Source organism: Sphaerodactylus townsendi, linkage group LG13, assembly GCF_021028975.2.
Source record: "Sphaerodactylus townsendi isolate TG3544 linkage group LG13, MPM_Stown_v2.3, whole genome shotgun sequence".
Taxonomy (NCBI): domain Eukaryota; kingdom Metazoa; phylum Chordata; class Lepidosauria; order Squamata; family Sphaerodactylidae; genus Sphaerodactylus; species Sphaerodactylus townsendi.
In genome coordinates, this window is record NC_059437.1 from 42,215,872 (window position 1) to 42,242,742 (window position 26,871).

General features: G+C 46.6%; 1 protein-coding gene across 3 annotated transcripts in view; it reads right to left on the reverse strand.

Moving 5' to 3' along the window:
• NOS1 (nitric oxide synthase 1) overlaps positions 1 to 26,871 on the reverse strand; it is a 211,668-nt gene that overhangs the window by 85,492 nt on the left and 99,305 nt on the right. For all 3 annotated transcript variants that reach the window (XM_048514672.1, XM_048514671.1, XM_048514674.1), the window contains exon 2: positions 2,953 to 4,073. In XM_048514672.1, the coding sequence (XP_048370629.1) occupies positions 2,953 to 3,689 (737 nt within the window). In that variant the 5' untranslated portion in view covers positions 3,690 to 4,073. The remainder of the gene's footprint in view (positions 1 to 2,952; positions 4,074 to 26,871) is intronic.

A 26,871-nucleotide genomic window follows, 5' to 3' on the forward strand; every position in this document is an offset into this window, starting at 1 on the left:
GCTTTCTTCCGAGCCAACTGTCTATGCATAGATCAGGAGCCTGAATGATGAAAATTTAGGCCCAAATGCTGAACGTTCCTGTCTAGTAATATTGAGTTACTGCTAAACAGACAGACTTGGGAATGCCAGAATAGGAATTGCTGATATTCCATCTCCATCAAATTGATGCTCTGTGAGCATTCACAGATCTCGATCTAAATTTCACCCCCCACGTACTCCCTCTTAAACCTTTCTAACTGGCCAGAATGACATACTGGCCACTCAGGCCACTTCCACACATGCAGAACAATGCACTTTCAATCTATTTATTTATTTTATTTATAATTGGTTTTATATACCGCCCCTCCCCCGAAGGGCTCTGGGCAGTGAACAACACAGTAAAGCAGTAATTACAATAAAACCCCGTTAAAACAGCAGATTAAGAATGTTACATAGGCGTCCAATATAAAACATAACTTTCAATGCACTTTGCATCTGGATCGTACTGTGCGGAATATCAAAATCCCCTTGCAAACAATTGTGAAAGTGGATTGAAAGTGCATTGTTCTGCATGCGCGGAAGTAGCCTCAGTCCTAAATGTAAAGATTTCAACCCACCTAAGCGTATAAAGGGAAGGAAGGCGGCACGGCATGGCATAGCCTGATCTCAGATCTCAGAAGCTAAGCAGGGTTGGTACTTGGAAAGGAGACCTCCAAGAAAGACTCTGCAGAGGAAAGCAACTGCAACAAAACTTCAGTGCTTAATTACTTGTCAGGGTCACAAAAATCAGCCCTTTACACAGACACAAATATATAAAATTAGCTCTGCAGTTAGTGATTATGGAAGCTACTTAGAGGAGGATAAAGTTGAATGCTGGAAAAAAAATCTCCTGCTGTTTAAAAGTTTTCTGCTTTTGAGCTTCTAAAATTCCACGCACTTTTCTAATGTTCATTTTCACTTTTCCTCTCTTTTTTTGCACCATTTACACACTGCCCAGCTATGTCCTTGCTCCGAACATACCTAACCGGTTGTTTTCCTTTCACTGGAAGGGCTCCTTGACTGGGATAGGAAAGTATGAAATGGGAATCTTTGGAAGCCGTTAAAACACAAGGTTGTTAAGTTTTGGAATGTTCAAGTTTTGGAATGTTTTTAAAGTTTTAGCAGCCTCTGCACTTTGAAAGGGGTTGAGAGCTTTGGTTGGGTCAGAAGTACGGGAACGTGAGCTAGAAAGCGCTTGGCATGCTCCCAGAGACTGGACTTTGTGAGGATGGTATTTAATGCAACTCTTCACTTCCCTCTGCTTATCTCACGTTTTTCATTCCTCCCTTCATCCAAGGAGCTCAAGATCTTCCATCTCCCATTTTATTTTTGTTACAATCTGATGAGGTAAGTTAAGCTGACAGGAAGTGACCGGCCTAAGGTGAGTTTCAAGGGGATTTTCACCCAGTTCTTCTTCACTTCACCTTTCAGAGCTGTACACTTCAAACTGGTCGATACGGCAACTAAGGACTCCACTAACAGATCCACAAGGGCGTATTTTCGCCCGTAAAGGCAAATTTAGCATACCCTTACCTGCATGCTAGGAACCGTTTATGCTTTTTGCAGTTACCATTTTAGTTCTGATAAATTTTGCCCATTAACAACTGAGATCCGCTGTTCCCCCCTCAGAGTCAGAGGAGTGAAAGGTTAGACGCCATCTGTTTTAAATATTTATAAGTTTGGAGCGCTGCATTTTAACTTGTATAAATTTTAGTATTTTATCTTATTATCCACTTGTATGTATTATGTTGTTAACCGCCCTGAGCCCTTTGGGGGAGGGCGGTATAAAAGTGGAATGAATGAATGAATAAATAAATAAATAACAGCAAATGAAATGTAACTGTTAAAGATGGCCGCCTAACACCAACTCTTAGTAGTAGCTTTGGCTATACAAATAATTTGTGCGTCAATTTCATGTGGCCCAGCATGCCTCAAAAGGGACATTTATCGAGGTTTGACAACACAAAGTTTTATTTATTTCTTATCTTGTTTACCAGATTGTCATACCATGACTTAGTTTTAGACTTTTCAAAGCCATTTGCAAAATGAAGTAAAGCTATCAACAATTGCATCGTCTCCAATGTGTCACAGGGTCTGCCTCGTTGTGTCCCTGTTCTCACATTAAGGACAACTGCCTGAGCCACTCCGCTTTTCAACGTTGCCGAAGGTCCTATTCCACCCGCGATACAATATGTTAATTGACTCGGCAACAGCCTGTTTTAAAAGCCAAAAAAAGTCTTTGTTGTTTAAGTTAAAGACATGCTGGGGGTAAAGGGAAAATCTAGGTTTGTTCTATACGTCTCTTATCAAAAAGTTCACTATGAACCTCGCCAGCGTGAAAAATAATCCATATACCGCACAGCGCCTTGATAGTACCACACAAGCATTTGCACACATGTACGTTGGAGACAAAAACATACCCCACATGGAGATTTAATTGCTAGACAACCCCCAGGGAAGATGCTGAACTCTGAAGAATTACAACTCTAACAAGTCACACTAACCATATTTGAATAAGTCATTCTCCAAAGGCAAATATGGAAAGTAAAACAGGATGATGATTCACCAGACATGAGGATCAGTAAACAGGAGCTATGCCTAGTAATCAGGAAAAAGTTGACACACACACACTTCAAGACATTTTCAAATGTCTGCTGATTACAATCCAACTCTGTAGGTAAAGTGAAGAATTTTAGTTGATTGTATCAGCGTTAGCCAGTCAAAGGTTGATTCTGCTTCTTTTTGCGGGGTCTAGGGTTCCTAGCCCAAACCAGCTTGTTTTCAGCCATTATTTCTACAATGACGCTGCCATACCCATTAAGTACAGCAACATTTGAAAGAGAGAGCTTTATCCAGATTATCCAGAATGCCGCTCTCTCTCTCTCTGCAATAGGGAGGCTGCACAGCACAAAAACGTTACACACAAACACCTACCTATCCACCTGGACCTCGGCATCTTGTTTGTCCATCTTGGACTGTGTTTCTCCGTTGAGTTCCTTGCTGTTATTCAGAAGGTCCAAGACCGGCTTGATCTCTTTCAACAGTTCACTGTTTTCAACACTACCGTTCAGGCAACGCTCAGAAATGTCGTCGCTGTTATCTTTCAGGGAGTCCCCTGCAACGGTGCCAGAAACCACCCCGTTGACGTGCACCAAAGTCTGGTCCCCTTGCCCATTTTCTCGGGCACATCGAGAACTGACAGAACCGCCCATCGTGAGGTCCACCCCTTCCTGCTGATCTGTGGTGGGGATTCTCGGACTGGACGGCAAGTCAACCGAAGTTGGGGTCGTACACAAGGGCCGGGTGACTCGGACAGTCTTTGGTGTCCCGTCGCCGGTGAAAGTAGTCTCTAAATGAGTGGTGAAACCTTCGGGGCCTCTCAAGATGAGAACGACGTAGGTTTCCGAGGCGACGCTCCTTAGGACCTCCAGAGCATTTCCATAGTTCATATCCACCAAGGGCCTTCCATTGACTGCTAGGATAATGTCCCCCCTCTGAATAAGGCCACTTTGTTCCGCTGCCCCTCCTCGGATCAAGTCTGAGATGATCACCGGTGGTTTGTTGATGCGTTCCTTCACGAGGAACCCGAGACCCCCAACCTTGCGCTTGAAAAGCCTCACCGAGATGACGTTGGGCTGAATCTGCTGCACACTGAACACATTCTCTTCCATTGTAAATCTTCAAGCCCAATGGCTGAGAGCAAGCAGTGCGTAGCGTCTCTCTATTGGTCTGTGACCGTTTAGCAGAAACTAGAGGGAAGAACACAGGGCGCTCTCTTTCGCTTGCTCTCTGTTTGTGAGCACTTCACTAGGATAGGTTGTTTCTTTGGCTTTCAAACACGTTGCACTGATCACCTACTGTATGTTCTGCAGGGCCCCACTTGTTGATCACCAGCTCCGGGTCACTCTTATTCTCTGGCCGTTTCTCCACAACAAGTAAACGCTGGGCAGAGAAGAGCAGGAACTGAACCAAATATCTCCTGGATGTGCAGCTTCTCAGAGAAACCAGAATGCTGGCAGAGCCCTGGGGATTGGAGTTCCACTTCACATTTTCATCTACAAATGGGGGAAAGGAAAGAAAACCAAAATAAATCCATGTGTATATGCATATGTTGCAAAGATCTCCTGTAAACAAACTCTTTTTGAAAGAAACCAATTTTGAGGTTAGCATTCACAAGGTGGCATTTTTAACGGTTCCTTACAGGTGAACGGAGTCAAACTCTTTTATATAATTATGTCTTTGAATTATCTTATTGGGTGATTATTTTTGTATAGTTTGTTGTTGTTAATGCCCACCTTGGGCCAAGACAGTGTCTGTGGAAAAGTGGAGTATATCGGTTTCCTAAATAAACAAACTTGGATGCCACCATCATCCAAGACAACATAGGAACAATGGTTTCGATTACACAGTGGTGGCGAACCTTTGGCACTCCAGATGTCATGGACTACAATTCCCATCAGCCCCTACCAGCATGGCCAATTGGTCATGCTGGCAGGGGCTGATGGGAATTGTAGTCCATGACATCTGGAGTGCCAAAGGTTCGCCACCACGGGGAAGGACTAGATACCAGAAAATGCCATGGGCTTGAGCATATAAGGAAGGCAACAAGGAAACTAAAGAAGAAGAAGAAGAAGAAGAAGAAGAAGAAGAAGAAGAAGAAGAAGAAGAAGAAGAAGAAGAAGAAGAAGAAGAAGAGGAGGAGGAGGAGGAGGAGGAGGAGGAGGAGGAGTTTGGATGTATACCCCACCTTTCTCTCCTGCAAGGAGTTTCAAGATGGTTTACAAGCTCCTTTCCCTTTCTCTCCCCACAACAGACACTTTGTGAGGCAGATGGGGCTGAGAGAGTTCTGAGAGAACTGTGACTGACCCAAGGTCACCCAGCAGGAATGTAGGAATGCGGAAAAACTTCTGGTTCACCAGACAAGCCTCTGCCACTCAGGTGGAAGAGTGGGGAATCAAACCCAGTTCTCCAAATTAGAATCCAGCTGCTCTTAACCACTACACCACGCTGGCTCTCGTCAGAAACTGGATCTTCACCAACCTTTTCCTTGTAATGGCAACTGAGGCTCTGGGCAAACCAGCCAAGACACTGGGAATTCTATGATCAAAACAAATTTTTAAAACTTTTATTTTCAGATGTTTGAAGCCTAAGTAGCACTGGCTGTTGTGGGTTTTCCAGTCTGCGTGGCTGTGGTCTTTTAGTTTTAGTACCTGACATTTCACCTGCATCTGTGGCTGAAATCTTCAGAGGCCCGTCACAGTAAGATGTGTTTCTCTTCAGAGAAACGTATCTTACCATGGCACGCCTCTGAAGATGCCAGCCACAAACACGCGCAAAACATTAGGCTCTAAAACTAGCACACCATAGCCACACAGCCTGAAAAACCTTCAACAGCCGGCTGATTCTGGTCGCGAAAGCCTTCGACAACACACCTAACTAGCAGCTTCAGTTTACATATTTTAAACACATCAGCATACTTTAAAACAGGAGTCTGCAACCTGCGGCTCTCCAGATGTTCATGGACTACAACTCCCATCAGCCCCTGCATTGTTGGAGAGACCATTTCCCCTCCTACAGGGCATGAAAACACAGCATGCTCCACCACCCATTTCCACCCACCACTGCTGAGACCAGAAGAAGAAGAAGAAGAAGAAGAAGAAGAAGAAGAAGAAGAAGAAGAAGAAGAAGAGTTTGGATTTATATCCCCCCTTTCTCTCCTTTAGGAGACTCAAAGGGGCTTACAATCTCCTTGCCCTTCCCCCCCTCACAACAAACGCCCTGTGAGGTAGGTGGGGCTGAGAGAGCTCCGAGAAGCTGTGACTAGCCCAAGGTCACCCAGCTGGCGTGTGTGGGAGTGTATAGGCTAATCTGAATTCCCCAAATAAGCCTCCACAGCTCAGGCGGCAGAGCGAGGAATCAAACCCGGTTCCTCCAGATTAGATACACGAGCTCTTAACCTCCTACGCCACTGCTGCCACTGCAGCTAAACATCTCGGGCCCTAGACTCACTTCTGGCTGAAAGACTTTTTCACAGCCAGTCTCTGCTCCCTTCATATCACACTCTTATTTATGCGTGTTCATTATTAGATTTTATGTTTCATGATATTTTGATTGATACAAAGATAAATCAAGAGTCCTTTTGAGAATGCTGATATTGCAATGACTGTACTGGAATGTGGTATACATCTATCATAACCAATATAAACGTTCGGTGGTTCCGAACTGTCTGTTGAGCATGATCGGGCCAGCATTCCCATGGACCGGCAACCCACTGACATCTCTCTCTCTATACTTTTGTTTTTGCTGTTTTTCCCAAACCACGAAGTGGCTTTTCTTTTTCTTCTAATGATCCAGCTGAAGCGAGTGACAACAGAAACAATGAATTGTAACAACTTTCCAGCTGTCACGAACTTCACTGATTTCGCTGGCTCATTATAGAAAAAAGGGGGATCAGGCGAGAGGGGGGCCGGGGAGAAGCCTTGTGGGCAAACAGACAGAGCTGGTGAAGTTGTCAAAAGGAAGGGACCTGCAGAATGGGATTTGTCACTGAGTTTTGGAGAGCAAAGACAAGTTTTAAAAATCCCTCTATTCTCACTCAGAGAAGAGACACGGGATAGAACCTGGCCAGAATGGTCCAGAGAGGGGAAGTAGTTAGATCCTTGCCAAGAAAGGGACTTTGGGCTGTATCAGAGGCTCAGTTTCCCATCGGTAAGGTAGGTGCAATCTTTGTTTGCAAAACAGGCAAGAATTGTAGGTCTTGAAGACCACAGATTAAGCTGCCTTACACCGAAGAAAGAAACAAGAAACAAGAGGTAATTGGAGCCACGGAAAACTAATTTTAATTCGCTTTGGATCCCTATGTGTTTTGCAGATGCTTCATCAGGAACCTCTGTCAAATTATAAATTATAGCCTGGATTATACCATCCATAGCAACACTGTTTGAGCAAGCAGAGAACTAGTCTGAGTAGAGAGCTTTCAAATCATCTACCGCCTGAAAACAAGACTCACTGGAAAAGACAATAATGCTAGGAAAAGTGAAAGCAGAAGAAAAAGAAGTGAGCTGGATTGACTCAATAAAGGAAGCCATGTCCTTCTGTTTGCAAAACCTGAGCAAGGCTTATGCAATAGGCTATTTGGGAGGTGATGTTTGGATGTTTGGAGGTGATGTTTGGAGGTGATGAACATTTTCAGGCTTAATGTTCAATTCCCCACCCAAAGGGGTGTATATGGTGGTTTAGCAAAGACTACCAAGGTCTTCTTTTAATCTGCCTTTGAGACGACTGCATGTTCTGAATAGTATGTGATTTATACCACACTCTCCCCACCATAGCGGGCTCAGAGATGCTTCTCGCATCATAAAATATATAATAGTATACATAGTAAAATAATGATATGCTTTAAAAACCGGTGTACATGGTGGAGAATTAAATCAGGATGGAACTTCGGGATGTTCCAAACTCTATGCCAGGGGTAGGGAACCTGCGGCTCTCCAGATGTTCAGGAACTACAATTCCCATCAGCCCCTACCAGCATGGCAATTGGCCATGCTGGTAGGGGCTGATGGGAATTGTAGTTCCTGAACATCTGGAGAGCCGCAGGTTCCCTACCCCTGCTCTATGCTAAGCAACCTATACAGAAACAAAAGGGGAGTGGAGCAGAAAAAAGGAAGAGAGGGGGAAAGAGAGACCAGCAGTGATAAAACCATTACCTGTCAGCGTCCTCAAGCATAGGCCTGGCGGAACAGCTCTGCCTTATAGACCCTGCAGAATTGAGTAGTGTTGGGAAGGGATCTAACTGCTAGCATACACATTTTCAAAGCTAGAGTGCTCCCCCTTTTTTTTTGCTTCTTTACCCCATTAAATGCCCAAGGGAGAATCTTAATTTTTCCACTAATACCATCTAATCTAATTAAGTCCGCAACACCCGCTGGTCACCATTTCACAGAGGCTACAACCGCCAACATACCATGAAATTACTGCCTAATAATAGAAGAGGAAGAAGAAGAAGAAGAAGAAGAAGAAAAAGAAGAAGAAGAGGAGGAGGAGGAGGAGGAGGAGGAGGAGGAGGAGTTTGGGTTTATATCCCACCTTTCTCTCCTGTAAGGAGTCTCAAAGTGGCTTACAGACTCTTTCCCTTCCTCTCCCCACAACAGATACCTTAGGCTGAAAGAGTTTGGAGAGAACTGTGACTAACCCAAGGTCACCCATCAGGCTTCCTATGTAGGAGTGGGGAAACAAGTCTAGTTCACCAGATAAGAGTCCATCGCTCATGTGAAGGAGTGGGGAATCAAACCCAGTTTTCCAGATTAGAGATCACCACTCTTAGTCACTATACCACATTTGCTCTCACAGCTCCAAATCTACCTGAGCTCTGTAGAGGTTAAAAGGCTAGACCAGTAGTGGCGAACCTATGGCACGGGTGCCAGAGGTGGCACTCAGAGCCCTCTCTGTGGGCACGTGCAAACAGTCGCCCCCACCTTCCCACACACACATCTAGGCTGGCCTGGTCCGCTGGGCACAATAATTAGTATTAAACCTAAGACCTAGTTTTGGGGAAGCAGTGTAGGTAAACCTGTTACACACTGTTAAACCCCACTGATTTTCATGCAAAGAACTAAAGTTCGAACCCTTACCTGGGAGTAAGCTCAGTTGCTGGCAATGGGGCTTGCTTCTGAGTAAACCCTCCTAGGGCAGTGATGGCAAACCTATGGCATGGGTGCCAGAGGTGGCACTCAGAGCCCTCTCTGTGGGCACGCACCCACAGAGTCTGGCCATGGGAAAATCACCCCCACACCCCCACACACATCTAGGCTGGCCTGGGCCACTGAGCACAACATGCACGCACTGCGGTGAGCAGGGAGGACTCGGCTGGAGGGCCTGGTGCCTGTGCTCCAGGTGGCTGCTGCCCAAGGGGGGAGGGGCGCAGAGGAGGCAGAGATGCTATAAAGGCACAGAGCGGTGTGCGTGGGACTTGCTGGAGGCTAGAGCAGGCTGACCCCTGCTCGAGCAGGAAGGGCAGAGGAAGAGGGAGCCAACCATTTTTTTTCTAAACTAAAACCTCAACATTCAGGTTAAATTGCCGGGTTGGCACTTTGCAATAAATAAGTTGGGTTTGGGTTGCAATTTGGGCACTTGGTCTCAAAAGGTTCGCCATCACTGTCCTAGGGTCATGATTCACCCGTTCAAAGAGTTGCACTGTTGCTTCAAACAAAGCCACCGACTACCACCAAGCTTACTCCCGAGTAACGCACGCCTCTGAGCCAACCGTTTTTTCTAAACTAAAACCTCAGTATTCAAGTTAAATTGTCGTGTTGGCACTCTGCGATAAATAAGTGGGTTTTGGGTTGCAATTTGGGCACTCGGTCTCAAAAAGGTTCGCCATCGCTGGGCTAGGCTGTGCAATACCTGGTACCCAATTGTTCAGGCACATGCATTGATATGCATGCGCACGGTAGACAAGATGTTGCATCCACCCACTCACAAAAAATAAATAAAGATGGGGTAGAGTGGAGCTTGAAGGAACCCTCTTGCACCCACATTGGCAAAAAATCAGGATGGGTCCTAGGGCAACAAAAATCAGGACTCTGTGCAATTAATGGAGGCATTTGAAGGGTGAGCTATCATGCAGAACCCAAAACGGTCGCATCATTCCAGCAAACTGTAAACAAAATACCAAACCAGCTTCCTCTTAAATTAAATCCAGACGTTATTCCAAGTTTCCGAGAAAGAACATAATAGACTTTTTACCGTGCATCTTTTAAAAAACACCCTCTAGCCTTCCCATGCAGACTTTTCCCATGATTAATTTCTAATTTATTAACAGGTGCTGTAAATGTAAACAAAAAAAAATTAGTTGTCACCACTGAGACAGCACAAGAACTGTGGAATCAGTCAAGGCAGATAACTCTGTTGTTAACAGTAGTTACACAGTGAAAATGTGTCGGACTGACTTGCACTGCAGGTCCCTGACAATGACTAATGATCATATAAGATCATTAGTCACACAGAGAGAGACCAGAGTCCAGTTGTTTGTTTGTGTGTGTGTGGGGGGGGGGGGTCAGATCTTGAGCATTTTATAGTTCCCAAGTAACCCCCACCAGGGTCTGTAAGAACTACCAGCCAGTCCAATGAACGTTTACTTAAAATCAAGCTTGAGAAGTAAAAGAAGTGATACTTTAAGACCAGGTGCTCGGGAGCAGCAGCAGCAGCAGCAGCAGCAGCAGCAGGCCATTGCTTTCACATCCTGCAGGTGAGTTCCCAAAGGCACCTGGTGGGCCACTGCAAGTAGCAGAGAGCTGCACTAGATGGACTCTGGTCTGATACAGCAGGCTCGTTCTTATGTTCTTAACATATTTATTTAAAATATTCGTATGTATGCCTCTCTGCCCTGCCTTGGATGGCTCAAGCTAGCGTGGTCTTGTCAGATGTCAGAAGCTAAGCAGGGCTTGTCCCGGCTAGTACTTGTATGGGAGACCACCAAGGAAGTCCAGGATATCTATGGCAGAGGAAGGCAACGACAAACCATCTCGAACCTCTGTTACCTTGAAAACTCTAGCAGTGGTGGCGAACCTTTGGCACTCCAGATGTTATGGACTACAATTCCCATCAGCCAATTGGCCATGCTGGCAGGGGCTGATGGGAATTGTAGTCCATAACATCTGGAGTGCCAAAGGTTCGCCACCACTGCTCTACTGGGTCAGCGGTGACTTGATGCCGCTTTACATGCCTTTCTTCTGAACATCTCAGGACTCACCACTTCAGGAGAAAAATCACAAAGGATCAGAAAGAGAGCCTGAGTGACATAGTGATTACAGCCTGAGAGCGCAGGTTCGAATCTGCCATGGAAGCTTTTGGACTAGTCAGTCTCAGCTTAGTCTACCCAATAGAGTAACTGTTGTGAGGGCAAAATTGAGAAAGGGAGAATTGCGCTGTACGGTGCTTTGGGGTTCTCACTGGGGAGAGAAGCAGGGTATAAATATCTAAATAAATAAATTGACATGCAAATAGGAAACACAGCATGCAAAGAAACAGAGGAGAACCTTTGTCTCTCTGTTGCTCCAGTTCTCTGATGGCATGGGTTCCTTCAATGGTGGGATCCAAAAAATTTAGTAACAGGTTCCCATGGTGGTGGGATTCAAACTGTGGCATAGGACCAATGGGGCTGGGCGGGGCACAACGGGGGCGTGGCTGGGCATTCTGGGGGCAGGGCATTCCTGGGCGGGGCTGTGGCAAGGACTCAGCTGCTGCGCCGGTGCTTGGGTGGGAAACGAATGCATGCAGGAGCAGGCTGCCACGTACGCCAGTGCACCTCCTGCTAGACTGGTTCAGGTTCTGCGCGCTACTGCTGAGAGGAGGGATGTAACTAAGGCAAAAATCATGTGGCAAAATCACCAATTAGTAACCCCCTCTCGGGTTAGTAGCCTACTCTCGGGAACCTGTGAGAGCCTGCTGGATCCCACCTCTGGGTTCCTTCTACAAACAGCCACTCAAACCTGCTGTTGTAGTCCATTCTACCATCTTATTTGGATGCCCCTGTGCACTAAGCCTTATTCTCAAGGAAATATGCACTGGGAGGCAGAGTTTTGGCTCAAGGAGAACGATGCTGGAGCGTCAGGGCAATCTAGTGCCCTGTATTGGACACTAGGAAGACCTTGGGTTCAAATTTCCAGCTCTCTCATGAAACTCACTGGATGACCTTGAGACAATCCCTTTCTCTTTCAACCTAACCCACCTCACAGGAATGTTTTGCTCTGAGGAGGAGGGAATAGCTTTGTCTGCCACCCTCTGGGCAGGGCAAAATTGTGTTAAGACTGATCTCTGCCTAGATCCCACCTTCTTCTTTTCAGGGTAAACAGAATCTACCAGAGGATACTAGTTTAGTGGCTAATTATTCCTTTCTCCGTTAAAATGCTGTTTCCCCCAAGGAATAAAATGTGCTTGGTATGCAATCACCTGTTTTTTCCCCTCATAAAAAGAACACTGCTTGAAGAACAAAGTGACAAACAGTATCATGTGCTCCCTTCCTAATCCCCCGTTCCAAACATCTGTTCACAATCTCATTTCCACTCGTAATCAGACAAGAAAACAAAATGAAAAAGCATATTTCCAAACTAGCTGTGTTTAAATCAAACTCTGTTTCCTTGTCTGCTCTAAAAGATGCCCTTGAAGAATCCCACTCATATATGGCCCACAACTTGGTGTAAATCCCCAGTCTGCCAAGACATCCCCTTCCGCAACCCTTTCCTCACCAACCACTCTTTACTTGGGTCCAATGCCTTCTTTTCACATTCAGTTCCCCTGCCAGCATTTCTGAATCTCCACTTCCTTTGGAGGGGCTATAGACCAAGCTATCCTGATCTTGTCGTATCTTGTAAGCTAAGTAGGGCCGGCTTTGGTTAGTACTTAGAAAGGAGACCACCAAGGAAGTCCCTGGGTGCTACATGGAGGCAGGGAAGAGTAAACCACCTCTGATTGTCTCTTGCCTAGAGAAGCATAGAAAAGAAGAAGAAGAAGAAGAAGAAAGAGGAGGAGGAGGAGGAGGAATACTAGTAGTAATAGTAGTAGTTTGGATTTATATCCTACTTTTCTCTCCTGTAAGGAGACTCAAGGTGGCTTGCAAGCTCCTTTCCCTTCCTCTCCCCACAACAGACACCTTGCGAGGTAGGTGGGGCTGACAGAGTTCCGAAGGACTGCGACTAGCCTAAGGTTACCCAGCAGGAATGTAGGAGTGCGGAAACACATCTGGTTCACCAGACAAGCCTCTGCCACTCAGGTGGAGGAGTGGGGAATCAAACCCGGTTCTCCAGATTAGAATACCCGGCCGGCCGTAAGTTGGCTGCGACTTGACCGCAAAATAAAACATAGCTCTGTTGCGGAACCGAGACTAACCCCTGATTCCATATTCCTGCCTACCAGCCTCGTTGAGGGCTCCTGTTAATGGGCCAGGAAGTGTCATTACAGATGGCTCTGCTCGAAAGGCAGAAGGTGGTGCGTGGGGGGGAATGGCGGGGGTGCCAGCCGCAGATCAACAAGCCCGCTTGTCAACACCACGGTCATTAGGTTGTTTTGCCAGACATTCAGCCCCATTAGAGACCATCATGTGTCAGTTCACAGATACTCTTTCTATTTTGTTTTGAGGAGATGTCAGGTAGATGGGAGCAATGTCGCTCTCCAAACTCTCAGAGGGCAACACCTGAAAGGAACATTTTTTTTTTTGCACAGCGATGCTGTTTCTTGGGCTGACATGCAGACCCATTTCCTGGCAGTGGTTAGAACACTGGTCACCTTCCGCTACTGGTGGTACCTCTTAATGGGAACAAACACACCGCGAAGCCCAAGCCTGAAAATACAAAGCCCCCGCCCTGGGAAATATTTGGGGGAAACTGCCCACCCCCAACTGTCCAAAAGTCGCATTTCCTTTTCTTTGGCGCTCATTTTGTGTTTTCAATTTGCAACTTTCATTTCTTCCTACTTCTCAGTTGGGAAAACGATACACATGTGGGGATCCCTTCAGGCTTTTTAGCAAGGGGTGTATTTGCAATTTTGCTTGTAGAAAACGCAGGCGTTTATACTTTTAAGTGTCATAAATACTGCCAACTGGTATAATTTTATACACTGGGTGAAATTACGAACGGCGCTATTTCATGTTGTTAAAGCAGCACCGTAAAAAGGGCAGCAGACATTTCGCTACACCCAAGCCCCAGTTCACCGTCCTTTGTTGGGGAATTTCTAGAAATTTTTACAGCTCTACGCCATGTTAATAATTGACTAGCGAGCGCTGCCTGCAGCCTACGGGCTTGCTGAGAGCCTGCCTCTGACGGCACATGCCGGGTTGCTCTCCCATTTCCTAATGGGAGAGGCTGGTGAAGGCAGTGAGGGGTCATGCTCCTCCGTTTCCTCTATGCACCCCCAGGGGCATACCTAGGCAAACTGGCGCCCGGGGACAAAACCTGAGTTTGGTGCCCGCCCGCCCCCCTGCTGACGTATGGGCAGCCACCCTCCCCCACCATGACCAAACAATGATTTTTTGTACCAGCTCCCAAAACACCTCCCACTCCCAGCAAAACATACATGGCTCTCTCCCCACCAACTCTTTTCCTAATTTCCTAATCACAACAACCCTATGAGGTAGGTTGTTAGTCTGAGAAACAACTCCAAGCCAGTGCAAATCTCTCACAAATCACCCCCAGCAAAACATTTACCAAACACATGTCAGCACCATCTCTCACAAAACACCTCCAGTGGAATCCACCCCCAAACAGCATCCCTTTCAATGGTGTTTAAACTAGGGAGCTCAGAATCTTCTGTTAAATCTGGTAACATTGCAACAACTGGTTCTTGTTCATTTCGGACGTGCCGGCTCCAACAGGGCTGAAAGGAATACAAAAACCGTGCACCGTGCTCCTTCCAGCAAAAGCTGCAACCGATGCGATTCAAAGGTCGCTATGATTGGAGGGGAAAAGAAATCCACAATGTGTGGGGAGGAATCCACTATTGAGTTGGATGGAAGAGCTCTTGGATGCCCTACCAGCATGGTGCAGTGGTTAAGACCAAGTGCACTCTAATGTGGAGGACCGGGTTTGATTCCCTGCTCTGCCACTTGAGCTGTGGAGGCTTATCTGGTGAACCAGATTAGCTTGTGTACTCCGACACATGCCAGCTAGGTGATCTTGGGCCAGTCACAATTCTTCGAAGCTTTCTTAGCCCCACCCACCTCACAGGGCGTTTGTTGTGGGGGACGGAAGGGCAAGGAGATTGTAAGCCCCTTTGAGTCTCCTTACAGGAGAGAAAGGGGGGATATAAATCCAAAACTCTTCTTCTTCTTCTTCTACCCTGAAAAGTCTGAAATAAGCCCTGAGGTTGCACCCCCCCACACACATTTTATTGAAAGGTCCAAAAATGCAACTAAGGGAGCTGTCTTAAGCAAACTGAGGTCTACCCAGAGGAAAGCCGCATTTTATTTAATGGGATTTACTTCAGGAAAAAGAAGTGCTATTAGGATTGCACTGTAAAGCTATCAATCTGTGGTCAATAGTTCCTTTGCCTTCTGTGAGTGCCCCCTTTATCTTCTGTTTTTGGAAAACTACCCACATTGGAGCAGAGTTTGGGGAATTTCACTAAGATTTCAATTCCGTTCCCCCCAACCCCATATCTGAGACTGCTATCAATCCTGTGCGGATGCATTTTGCAGAAGGCATTTTTTTAAAAAAGACCCATAAATGCCTCCTTCTTATCAAAGACACACCGTTCTAATAAATTGTTTTCAGAACTATGCTGGAATTTAATAGCTTAGAACTGGAGGCGGGGGCCGTGATCTTAACTCTGTTGACAAAGTCAAATCATACGAACACAATCTTTGGTCTTTAAAAAAAACACCTCCTGTATTCGCACTTGCTGGAGAAACTATTCTAATGGAGATTGTTCACATAACCTGTGAGACACATACTTGTGCTGGACAAATAGCCTGAGAGATTCTCTTTGAAGCCATATATGCTTAGGAATCAAGGCAAATTAACATTAAGAGGTGGATTACCACCTCTTCACCCACCTACCCCCGCTGTATGGGGAAGGTGAGTTTAGGGTTTCCAGCTTCCATGAGGACAAGGATGATAACTAATCACCAGATCGCAGAGATCAGAAAATATTGGCTTCAGAGGGCAGACTCTATGGCATACTATAGATTTTAGGTGAAATCCCTTCCCTAATTCATCCCTTCATAGGCACCATCCCAAATCACCAGGAATTTCCCAGGTGAGAGTTACCAACCCTTTTTAGGCTAAAGGTACTTGCAGGGTAATATAATATTTCTGGGTGTTCAGCTAAAGACCACCTGAATGAGGAATGACTCAATATGAACAGCAACTTAAACTTCTTGTATGCCAGTATCTAACTGCCAAACACTACCAAATATAACTTTTGCTATATTACAGTGATGGTGAACCCATGGCACGCGTGCCAGAGGTGGCACGCAGAGCACTCTCTGTGGGCACGCGAGCACAGAGTTCGTCATTTAGGGGGAGCGGAAAATCACCCCCCCACACACACACATATAGACAGGCTTTGCTTCTGAGTAAACCCTCCAAGGGTTGTGATTCACCCATTCAAAGAGTTGCACGGTTGCTTCACCAAGTTTACTCCCAAGAAATGCGTGCCTTGGAGCAAACTTTTTTTTTCTAAATTAAAACCTCAGTATTCAGGTTAAATTGCCATGTTGGCACTTCACGATAAATAAGTGGGTTTTGGGTTGCAATTTGGGCACTCGGTCTCGAAAAGGTTCGCCATCACTGCTATATTATATCTCTAAATTGTAAAACGCCTTACCACTGGCAATTTATAGAATGCTTTCAAGAGCTTTATCATGTATTTAATTCATATCCTGCCTTTCTCCCAACAGAGACCCCCAAACGGCTCATGTTGTTCTTGTCTCCTCCATTTTATCAGTGGGGGTTCAAACCTCCCAGATCTTAATCTGACACATTAATCACTAGGCCACACTGGATTTCTTGTCTTGTTGGTCTTAAGAACATAAGAACTAGCCTGCTGGATCAGACCAGAGTCCATCTAGTCCAGCACTCTGCTACTCGCAGTGGCCCACCAGGTGCCTTTGGGAGCTCACGTGCAGGATGTGAAAGCAATGGCCTTCTGCTGCTGCTGCTCCTGAGCACCTGGTCTGCTGAGGCATTTGCAATCTGAGATCAAGGAGGATCTTACCAGAACTCTGTAAGATAATAGCAGCACCTTTATTCAAGCAGGGGGCGGGGGTGGGGGGTGGGGGGTGGGGGGTGGGCAGGATCCCTTTAAGGCCAAAGCCACCAATTGACATCATGACAGACCCGACATCTGAGTGAGATCTTTCTGATTTGTAGCTCAATGTCAGGACGGATGACGGACTGGGGCTTAGGTTCAAGGATTCACACTTGCTTGTGGGGAGGGGGAAGTGACTTCACTTCTGATATGTTAATGGACCTTTCTCTGTCCTTTCGTTTCCCTTTGATGCTTGTAACTGTAGCTGAACTAGAGAGCTACCCTGGCGCCAGCCCAGCACGGGAGGGCGGCAGGTGGCTGGACACTATCACTGCACTGTCCTTGAGATGCTCAACTTCTAAACATCTTTCTTTCCGTTGGGTTGTTCTCACATTCCGTGGGAAACAGGGAAGGGGTTTTATGGCAGGAACTCTGAAGAGATAAATGGAACAGTACTTCCATAGCCAAGCAGAACCAGCTTTGAAAAAGCCAGGTACTAGCTGTGTCCAATAAAGACTTCTGATCAAGAATCTAGAGTCCGTTATTGATTACAGTCTGAAGACCTGACACTCGTTTTCTTAACACCAATGGCTCAAAAAGCATGACCTGTAAGCTTCAAATCCCCTGGCTCAAATGTCAATTCTTTGGGCATGCAGAAGGTCTCAGGTTCATTCTTGACATCTCCAGCCAACAAGAAGAGGTAGCAGGTGATGCAGAAGCGTACCAGGGGCAAATGGCGCCTGGAGACAAATTGTCTCCAGGATGCCCCCCAGGCTCTGCCCCCCCCACCCTAGCTCCACCCCTGATTCCCCCAGGCTCCACCCCCACTGCCCTCAACCCTGCCCATGTCACCATGGACACAGGCAAGGTCTAGGGTGCCCACCTCCCCCCCAGACTCCCCCTGCTGGCTGGGTTCCCAGCTGGCAGCCTGCAGTCTCTTCTGAAGAGAGGGGGGAGTCCAGGGTGGGGTTGAGGGTGCTCGTCGTTTTTTGCGTGCCTCGGATGGGGTCGAGGCACACGAAAACAATGAGACAGCAGGACTTCCTGGTCACATGGGGGGGCGATTTTGCGCCCCCCCATGTGACCAGAAGAGTGGCGCCCGGGGACAAGGGGTACCCCTTGTCCCTAGGCAGATACGCCACTGAGGTGATGTGAAAGACCTTGACCCGAGACCCTGGAGACCAGCTGCCAGTCTGAGCAGACAATACTGACCTTGTTGGGTAGGTGGTTTGATACAGGATCAGGAAAACTTCATATGTTCACCAATTATTTAACAGGTCCCAGCTATGGGGGACGGGAATCGAGTCACTGTTAGAAGAAACTTCCAGGACGTTTTAAGTAATCAGCATAATGTTGACAATCTTCCTTTTGCACTGGCTGAAATGAGGATACGGAGGAGTCTGGCTTGCTTTGATGGGTGATGCCTCTATTTACATATGAAAGGGGAAACATTCACCATCCAAAAACCTGCTGACAGCCCCCAGAAAGAAAGACATGAGACTTCCCGCTGCAGGATCAGCCCCCTTTTAAACCTCTGAAAGGGGAGAAATGTTCATTTGTGGGCCCCCCTGCCTCCTTGTACTTTGTGCTAATGTCATTCTTTTGTCCTTGGTGGGACGGGGCGGGGGGGGGGGGAGATATGCATATAATCTTCTCAAGAGTCAGCTACATTTGACACGAGCCTATTATACAGCCGTACATTTATGTCTTGAAAACTGAAAGACAAATAATAAAGAGAGATTGGATTCGCTAGCCAAGTTCAGCACTTCTGCCGCAGCAGTCTGCTGCGGATCTTAAAGTCCGCTATTCTCCCGAAGAACTTTAGTGGGAGAACGCAAAGGGAAATTATTGCATTAATATTCATCAAGGAGTTGAACGCTCTCTCTAAGCCAGGTCTTAAAAGGAACCTGATATTCCTTAGTTATTATGATGAAGAACGTGCCGTCAAGTAACAACTGACACACGGTGACACCCGACTCCAGGCAAGTTAGGAGCAGAGGTCATTGGCCAATGCTTTCCTCCATGTGACTGGTCTTCACATCCAAGTACTAACCGTGACAAACCTGGCTTCGATCGGACAAGCTCAGGTTAAGTTAGGCTTGGGTGTGAGCAGTTTCTCTTCATGCCCATTGGTGCCCATTGGTTAAGACTGCCTTTGAAAAATGCTGGAATTCAGTCCCCATTGGAAGCTACGCAGCCTATTGTGTTGGAAGATCTGCCCCAAAAGAAACAGAGACTTCTGTGTTCAACTGGGAACAGTTTGCTTACAAAACACTATTGGGAAGATCCAGGGCAGAACTTTGAATATTTGCATCAGCAGTAAAAAGGATCAATTATATCCAGCTTTGTCTTTGAGCATAAGGTCCAACTGCCTGTTTGTCTTTTTTTACAGCAATGGGTCGAAGTTCACCTACAGCTGTCTTGGGCCCCCGACAGCTATGGGGAAACCAAGCTGGGTTCGGGGAATCCAGATCCACCTCTTTACAAACCTGAATGTATTGTATGGCATTCTATTCCCTTGCCTTGAGAGAGGGGCTTTCCCCACTCACCTTCTGCTGCGCGCCGCTCTCGTGCCCCCTCAGCGCACGTCATTCCTGGCGCACTCTCGGGGTTCCCCACGACCCCGTGCTCTCTGCGGGGTCATCAAAAGGTGTCGTTTCTTCAGCACCAGGAATGATGCGCGCTGAGGTGGTGCAAGAGCGGCAGTGTCGGGGCAGCTGCGTGGTTGCCGCCCTTGCAAGTAGGGAGTGCCTCTGGACCCCGCGCTACTTTCCCGGAGTAGCGCGCAGCAGAAGGTAAGTGGGGAAAGCCCCAGAGTTTCAAACAAGGAAAGTACAAGGTGAAGAGAGTTAAACCCCACATCCCTAAGCACCATAGCACACTGTAGTTCACCTTGTTCTCCGTACCAGAGCATTTCTGAGGTAAATTATACATTTGGGGATTGATTCAGAGCAATCCAGTCAGGGGATTACCAATAGATCCCAAGATAATAGCATTAGGCTATTTGAAAGGTAGAGTAATTGAAAACTACTGGGGAGGATGATAAATTTATTAAAAGGTAGCAAAAATTTATATTGCTGCAAACTGGAAGAAATCAAAATGCTCCGGCAAGGTCGGAATGGTTTCATAGAACATGAAAACGGTGTGTCCCAATTAAATTAACATACTATCTGCGAATTCAGAATAGATTACATTCCTTGGAAAATAAATTTTTTATGAATGCTGCGCTATATTTCTGATGTCCTAGAACTTTCCGTTCCAAGATAGGGCGAATCTGTACGCATTTTTGGAGTGCTGCGGTTATAAATCGGTGGGTTTGATACTAAGTTTTAAATATATTGCTCACATTTATTCTTTAATCAATACATATTATTTTTAAAGAGGACAACTATCAGTGGCAAACGGGGAAGATAAAATGGCCCAGGAGAAGCCACGGTCTGTGAGACTCAGCCGGCAACACCAAATAATTAGAGTGGTTCGCCCATCATCTCTTCCCACCCTGCTGCCAACCAGTGGTGTTGCAAGAAGACGCAACCAGGGGGTGACAAAAGATTGCTCTCAGTGCCTACTAAAAATAATAAAGCATCACTTTCAGCAAGACATAACTACTTGATATTGTTGAAGGTTTTCACGGCTGGATTCAACTGGTTGTGTGGCCATGGTCTGGTGGATCTTGTTCCAAACGTTTTGCCTGCATCTGTGGCTGGCATCTTCAGAGGTGTATCAGTGTATACAGTGTGTGACAAACTTCCCTCTGCGATACACCGCTGAAAATGGCAGATGAAGGCAAAACGTTAGGAACAAGATCCACCAGACCACGGCCACACAGCCCGGAAAACCCACCACAACCAGAACTATTTGGCTTTGCCTCTACTCTCTCCTGGCTTCCCGTGGCCCTCCAGGGAAACTCTTCCACCATCAGGAACTCTTCCACCTAGTTCCATGGTCAATTCACTCCAGACACGGATATTGCATGCAAGTAGTTTGGCTCACTGGCTTGCCCTGTGGCGCATCACTGTGTTTCCCCATACCAAAGCACAGGTGTGTTTTATATAGACTGGCTATGATGGCCAGTCAGCAAACATTCAGCTTGCAAAAACCAGGTAGTATCACATGGCATTAAGCTCATCTAGGTTTTCCAAGTAGGTTCCAGAAGTTGTATTTTTCCCTCTGAACACGCATGAAAGCTGCCTTACACTGAATCAGACCACTGGTCCATCTTGGCCAGTATTGCCTACTCAGACTGGCAAGGGCTAGTTGGCACCCCAGTCATCTACTATCTGATCCTTTTTAATGGAGATGCCAGGGATTGAACCTGGGACTCCCTGTATGCCAAGCAGATGTTCTACCACAGAGCCATGGCCGCTCCTTGTGGCACCAATACTTTAGGGCAGGGGTCTGCAACCTGCGACTCTCCAGATGTTCATGAACTACAATGCTGGCAGGGGCTGATGGGAATTGTAGTTCATGAACATCTGGAGAGCCACAGGTTGCAGACCCCTGCTTCAGGGAAAGGCTGAAAGCATTGTGGGCCTGTCTTCCATGTTGAAGCCCACACCCCCCCCACCACTTGTGCCCTAGACCAGTAGTGGCGAACCTATGGCACGGGTGCCAGAGGTGGCACTCAGAGCCCTCTCTGTGGGCACGTGCAAACAGAGTCCCCCCCCCCACCTCCCCACACACACATCTAGGTTGGCCTGGGCCGCTGGGCACAATTATTAGTATTAAACCTAAGACCTAGTTTTGGGGAAGCAGTGTATGTAACCCTGTTACACACTGTTAAACCCCACTGATTTTCATGCGAAGAACTAAAGCGTGAGCCTTTACCTGGGAGTAAGCTCAGTTGCTGGCAATTGGGCTTGCTTCTGAGTAAACCCTCCTAGGGTCATGATTCACCTGTTCAAAGATTGCACGGTTGCTTCAAAGCAAAGTCACCGACTACCACCAAGCTTACTCCCAAGTAATGCACGCCTCGGAGCCAACCGTTTTTTCTAAACTAAAACCTCAGTATTCAAGTTAAATTGCCGTGTTGGCACTTTGCGATAAATAAGTGGGTTTTGGGTTGCAGTTTGGGCACTCGGTCTCAAAAAGGTTCGCCATCGCTGCCCTAGACTCTCCACGCATTCCCAAAAACACTGGCGCTGAGAATGACTTTCAAGTTGTCCACAAACAGACAAACCAGTTCCTCCCTCTTACTGCCCCAGGCAGTAAAGTTTCAAGAGCCAAACAGATTGGTGCAAACCAAGTTTAGCAGGGTGCAGGCTTTCTGGACTGCTCTGGTCTGTTCAGCAGACGCTGCCTACAGAAGACAACGGGATGGACAGCATTGCCAAACAGGGAAAGGATGGAGAAAAAAGAATCCTATTAAGAGGACACTCATCACAAGGTTGGTGTTTCAATAGGTGCTGCACCATCATTATGAAAAGCAGCGCAGGATGATATTCATTCCGTCTTCAAACAAAGGTTGCTTGATAAGACCAAGGAAGATAATGCACCACAGCGTGAAAGCATCTGAGTTACCAGGTTGGATAATTCAAAAGGGGGAAAGGAGAAAAAGACTCTGTTTGCAACTCAGATAGAATGCTCTGAAGAGTCCAAAGGGTAGAGGAGCTAACTAGTATCAGGGTGTACCCTTGGTCTTTGGAAAAGATGGAGCAAAAAATTGATGCCATCCAACCTGCAACACAGGAAGTTACCAACTGTTGATCCTGTGTCATTAGTTTACGTACCCAGCCAAGACTTGGAGTATTTTTTCCTCTTTCACTGCCGACCATCTGTACTGCCTTCAAATAAACATTTTTCTGGTTTACTGTGATTATGCACAAAGACAACAGCAATGATGCCTTCAAAAGGTAAGGCTGCTATATGACCAACTAGCCCTGCTAAGACATTCAAGCAGCCTTCACCTTGGCTCTACCCAGTGGTGGGATTCAAATAATTTAACAACCGGTTACGGTGGTGGGATTCAAATAATTTAACAACTGGTTGTTTTCAAACACCATTTTAACAACCGGTTCTGCCGAAGTGGTATGAACCGGCTGAATCCCACCACTGGCTCTACCTGTAAGGAACCTCAAAGGACCCGAAATTAAGCAACTTTGAATAGTTCTTTATTTTATAAACTTCAGGAGTCACAATACACGGAATGCAGATTCTGACCTTCCCAAAATCAGGCGTCCTCTTTTACGGGCAAAACGGCTCCTCCCCGAACTCCCCAATACAATTCCCACAATAGAAAAAGACAAGCTTCAAACATATATGATAAGCGCAGACAGCAAGGTTAACTCCAGCAGCCACCCTGGGCATACAGCCCAGACGGTGGAATGTTCCAAGGCCAAGTTGGCTGAACAGAAGCACACATCAAACCACAACCTTACACTACCCATCCAGAAACCCTCCTCCATGTTCCAAAACAGCAATCCCGTACTGTCAGTCAGAACAACTGAACAAAATCCCGTGTATTCAGGCAGTATCCCTCATAATATCAGATGCTGGGAACAAACGACAAAGGAACATAGTTGTTCTTGCACCTTGTGTGTAAGCTCTCCATGGTCTTTCAGTTGACTAAAATTAGAATGGTGGACATGATGGACTGCAGTGACTTGCCCAGTATCACAGATTGAGTACAGGGCAGAGATGGGAAGCCCCAGTGGTGGGATTCAGCCGGCTCGCACCACTTCAGCAGAACCGGTTGTTAAAATGGTGCTTGGAAACAATCAGTTGTTAAATTATTTAAATCCCAGCACCAGAACCGGTTGTTAAATTATTTGAATCCCACCACTGGGAAGCCCCCTCAGCCCATCTCAACAAGATGTAGAGATGGCTACTCCCTTAGGTGACTTTACTGGAGGATCTGTCTATTAGGATAGGGTCCTGACTCGTCTATTGAGGATAGGGTCCTCGCACTACTGGCTGTGTCCCTTTGAACACCCCACAGGTTAGAAACATATAACAGGCATAGATTATTGGCTCTCTTCCCCACCTCCCAAGTTGGTGGGTTTCTAGAGCAATCTGGCTAGCAGCTGCTAGAAATGGAATGCCAGATCAGACAGACCACAGCCTGACCAGCCTCAGGCAATACAAATAGTCTTCTGACAATCAAACACAATTACCATTCCTTTGCCCTACGTATACAGGCATTTTTCTCTCTGTTTATGACATTTACATCTAATTTATCTTCCATCACACAACTCAGGACAGATTAGCTATGATTCCCAGGCGACCTCCCATGAAGGCACAGGCTGAACCGAGACCCATTTACTTTCTGCCAGGTAGCTGTTATCACATGCTCTTCAACCCCTTATTCAATTTTCATCCATAAAAATTAATCCCCCCCATTAGAACTCCCCACCTCAAATATTTTCCTTCCCAGAAAGCCTCCTTGTACCCACCAAATCATTTGGGGGGGGGGGAGGAGGGGAGGACCACAACTGGAGAGTTTTCATGCAAGAATTTTCATGCAACTGGAGAGTTTTCATGCATACTTTTCATGCAAAAAGGACCAGATCTAACTCCAGTATCTCCAGCTAAAGGTCTCTGGAAAAACCACTTCCAAACTAATCACAGCAAATATAAAAACTTTGTTGTATTTTACATGGACAAAAGAGAGCGTGGCTCAATGAAAAAGTCACATTACATGCTGACAGCAGATGAAACATTCAAAAACAGAGACCTCACAATTTTTGGTTCATTGCTACTTGGTTTCATCAGTTCTCAGGTACTTTGGCTTTCGAATGACAACAGCTGCTGAAGATACAACTTCTACAAAAGCCTTGAAATCTTGGCCTCAAAAATGCAGGAGAAAGTCTTTTGAAAACCTATAATGAAGAGCTCAGCTAGAGAGCCACTCGACCAAGACTGTGAATGTTAACAATCGGATCCAACTGAGAAGCAGGACGGCAGGTATTTTACTCCGCCAGGACCTTATCTAAGTGCCCCCACAGGACTGCACCGCTGCACCGACATAGCGCCTTTCCCGCCAACTGGGGGAACGGCCTTCCCCAAAGTCAATTGCCTCTCCTCCTCCATCTGTCTTGTCTAGTTTAATGGCATCCATTTTTACGAGCACAGATTCAAATGCTCGCCATTGTCTTGCTTAATCAGTTTTCACAGGATTTATGCTGTTAGACAAAGAGCCCCTAGGCTGATGGATTTATGCGGGTTTTAATTTTTACAAGCCAAGTGGATCTGACGAAGGGCAACAGGAAGCAACATATGCACAGCTAGCTCGCGCGTATCCGAAAGAGGAGCACGGGGATGAGTCACTGACAGCCGCCTGTCCCCCTGCCAGCTCCAGTTTAAAAACCCAGGCAGCCAGGGCTTCGCGGGTTCGTCGGGCTTTCGCCAGAGTCACTGGCGGTTCTTTTTTTAAGGACGCACGAACACAGACGTGACCACCACCACCACCCCCTGGAATCTGTAGGGGAAAAAATTCAACCTGCACCACAGACAGCAGTTTTCCTTGGGGGCAATTGCCAAGAAAAGCTACCAAGTGGTCTCTTTCCCCCATCAATCACCGTAAGGAAAAGACAGATGAACGGCCCCGTCAACGCCAGTTAATTTTCCTTGACAGTTCTACAGGCTGACTCCCCTCTTTACAGGTCAGTAATTCAAACGGCAGCCATCACTCCCCTGTCCTTCCTCCGTCCCACCACATAACCTACCAGGCTGGGATTTTACCAGACAGGTCCAAAAGTGATGCCCTTTAACTCTTTGCTTGCTGAGCATGATCTTGGCACACGCATAGTCCCACGGCCAAGGAATGTGGTCTCTGCAGCAGACCCTGTAAGAGGCAGCCGTTTGAGAGTTGGGTCAGGACAGGGGGAGATCCATATGCAGCTCACCTGTGAAGCTCATAGGGTGACCTTGGGTCAGCTGCATGAACCCACAACCTAACCTATCCCACAGGATTGCGACAAGCATAAAACAGAGGAGGGGAGCTCTTTCCCGACATCACCTTACTGGGCAACTCTTCCATTGGCTGAAGCGAAATGAGTGGTGACACAACTCACATGCTCCCCCTCACGAGTACCCACATTGCCTGAGTCAGGGAAGACAAAAGAATGGACCATATTTTGTGGAAAACATGGAGAACACAGAACGACAAGTGTCACCTTGAGCTTTTTGGAGGAAAGTTGAGATACAACTGCAGTACAAGAGTAAACACCAACCCTGCAAACCATCTTGTTTCAGACTTCAATTGCAAACTAAGAGTGCTTTCCTGGGAGTAACTCCCACTGAAAAAAAAACTGGGTTTATGATTGCTCTCTCCAGTATGGTGTAGTGGTTAAGAGCGGTGGGTTCTAACCTGGGGAACAGGATTTGATTCCTCATTTCTCCACAGGCAGCCTGCTGGGTGATCTTGGGCCAATCACAGTTCCCTCAGAACTCTCTCAGCCCTGCCTACCTCACAAGATGTTCATTGTGGGAAGAAGAAGAAGAAGAAGAAGAAGAAGAAGAAGAAGAAGAAGAAGAAGAAGAAGAAGAAGAAGAAGAAGAAGAAGAAGAAGAAGAAGAAGAAGAAGAAGAAGAAGAAGAAGAAGAAGAAGAAGGAGGTTTGGATTTATATCCCCCCTGTAGGAGACTCAAAGGGGCTTATGATCTCCTTGCCCTTCCCCCCTCACAACAAACACCCTGTGAGGTGGGTGGGAGCTGAGAGCTCGAAGCTGTGACTAGCCCAAGGTCACCCAGCTGGCATGTGTGGGAGTGTACAGGCTAATCGGAATTCCCCCGATAAGCCTCCACAGCTCAGGCAGCAGAGCTGGGAATCAAACCCGGTTCCTCCAGATTAGATACATGAGCTCTTAACCTCCTACGCCACAGAAGAAGAAAGGCTGTTCGTAAGCCCCTTTAAGACTCCTTTCGGTTGAGAAAAGTGGGGTAGAAATCCAAACCCCTCTTCTTCTTCTTCCGTGTAGATGCTGAGGCTTATGCCTCGCTGGCATTTCAAAGGATTGCCTCGCTCCTTTGTTTGCCTCAATTCTCATTTTTTTTAGGCCTATTAGTTTAAAGCATATTTTGAAGTAACCTGAATTCCCGTAATTCATGCTAACTAGATTGTGGATTACAGCCTTTTAACAGAAGAACATCAAGGGATTCTTTTGCAACAGC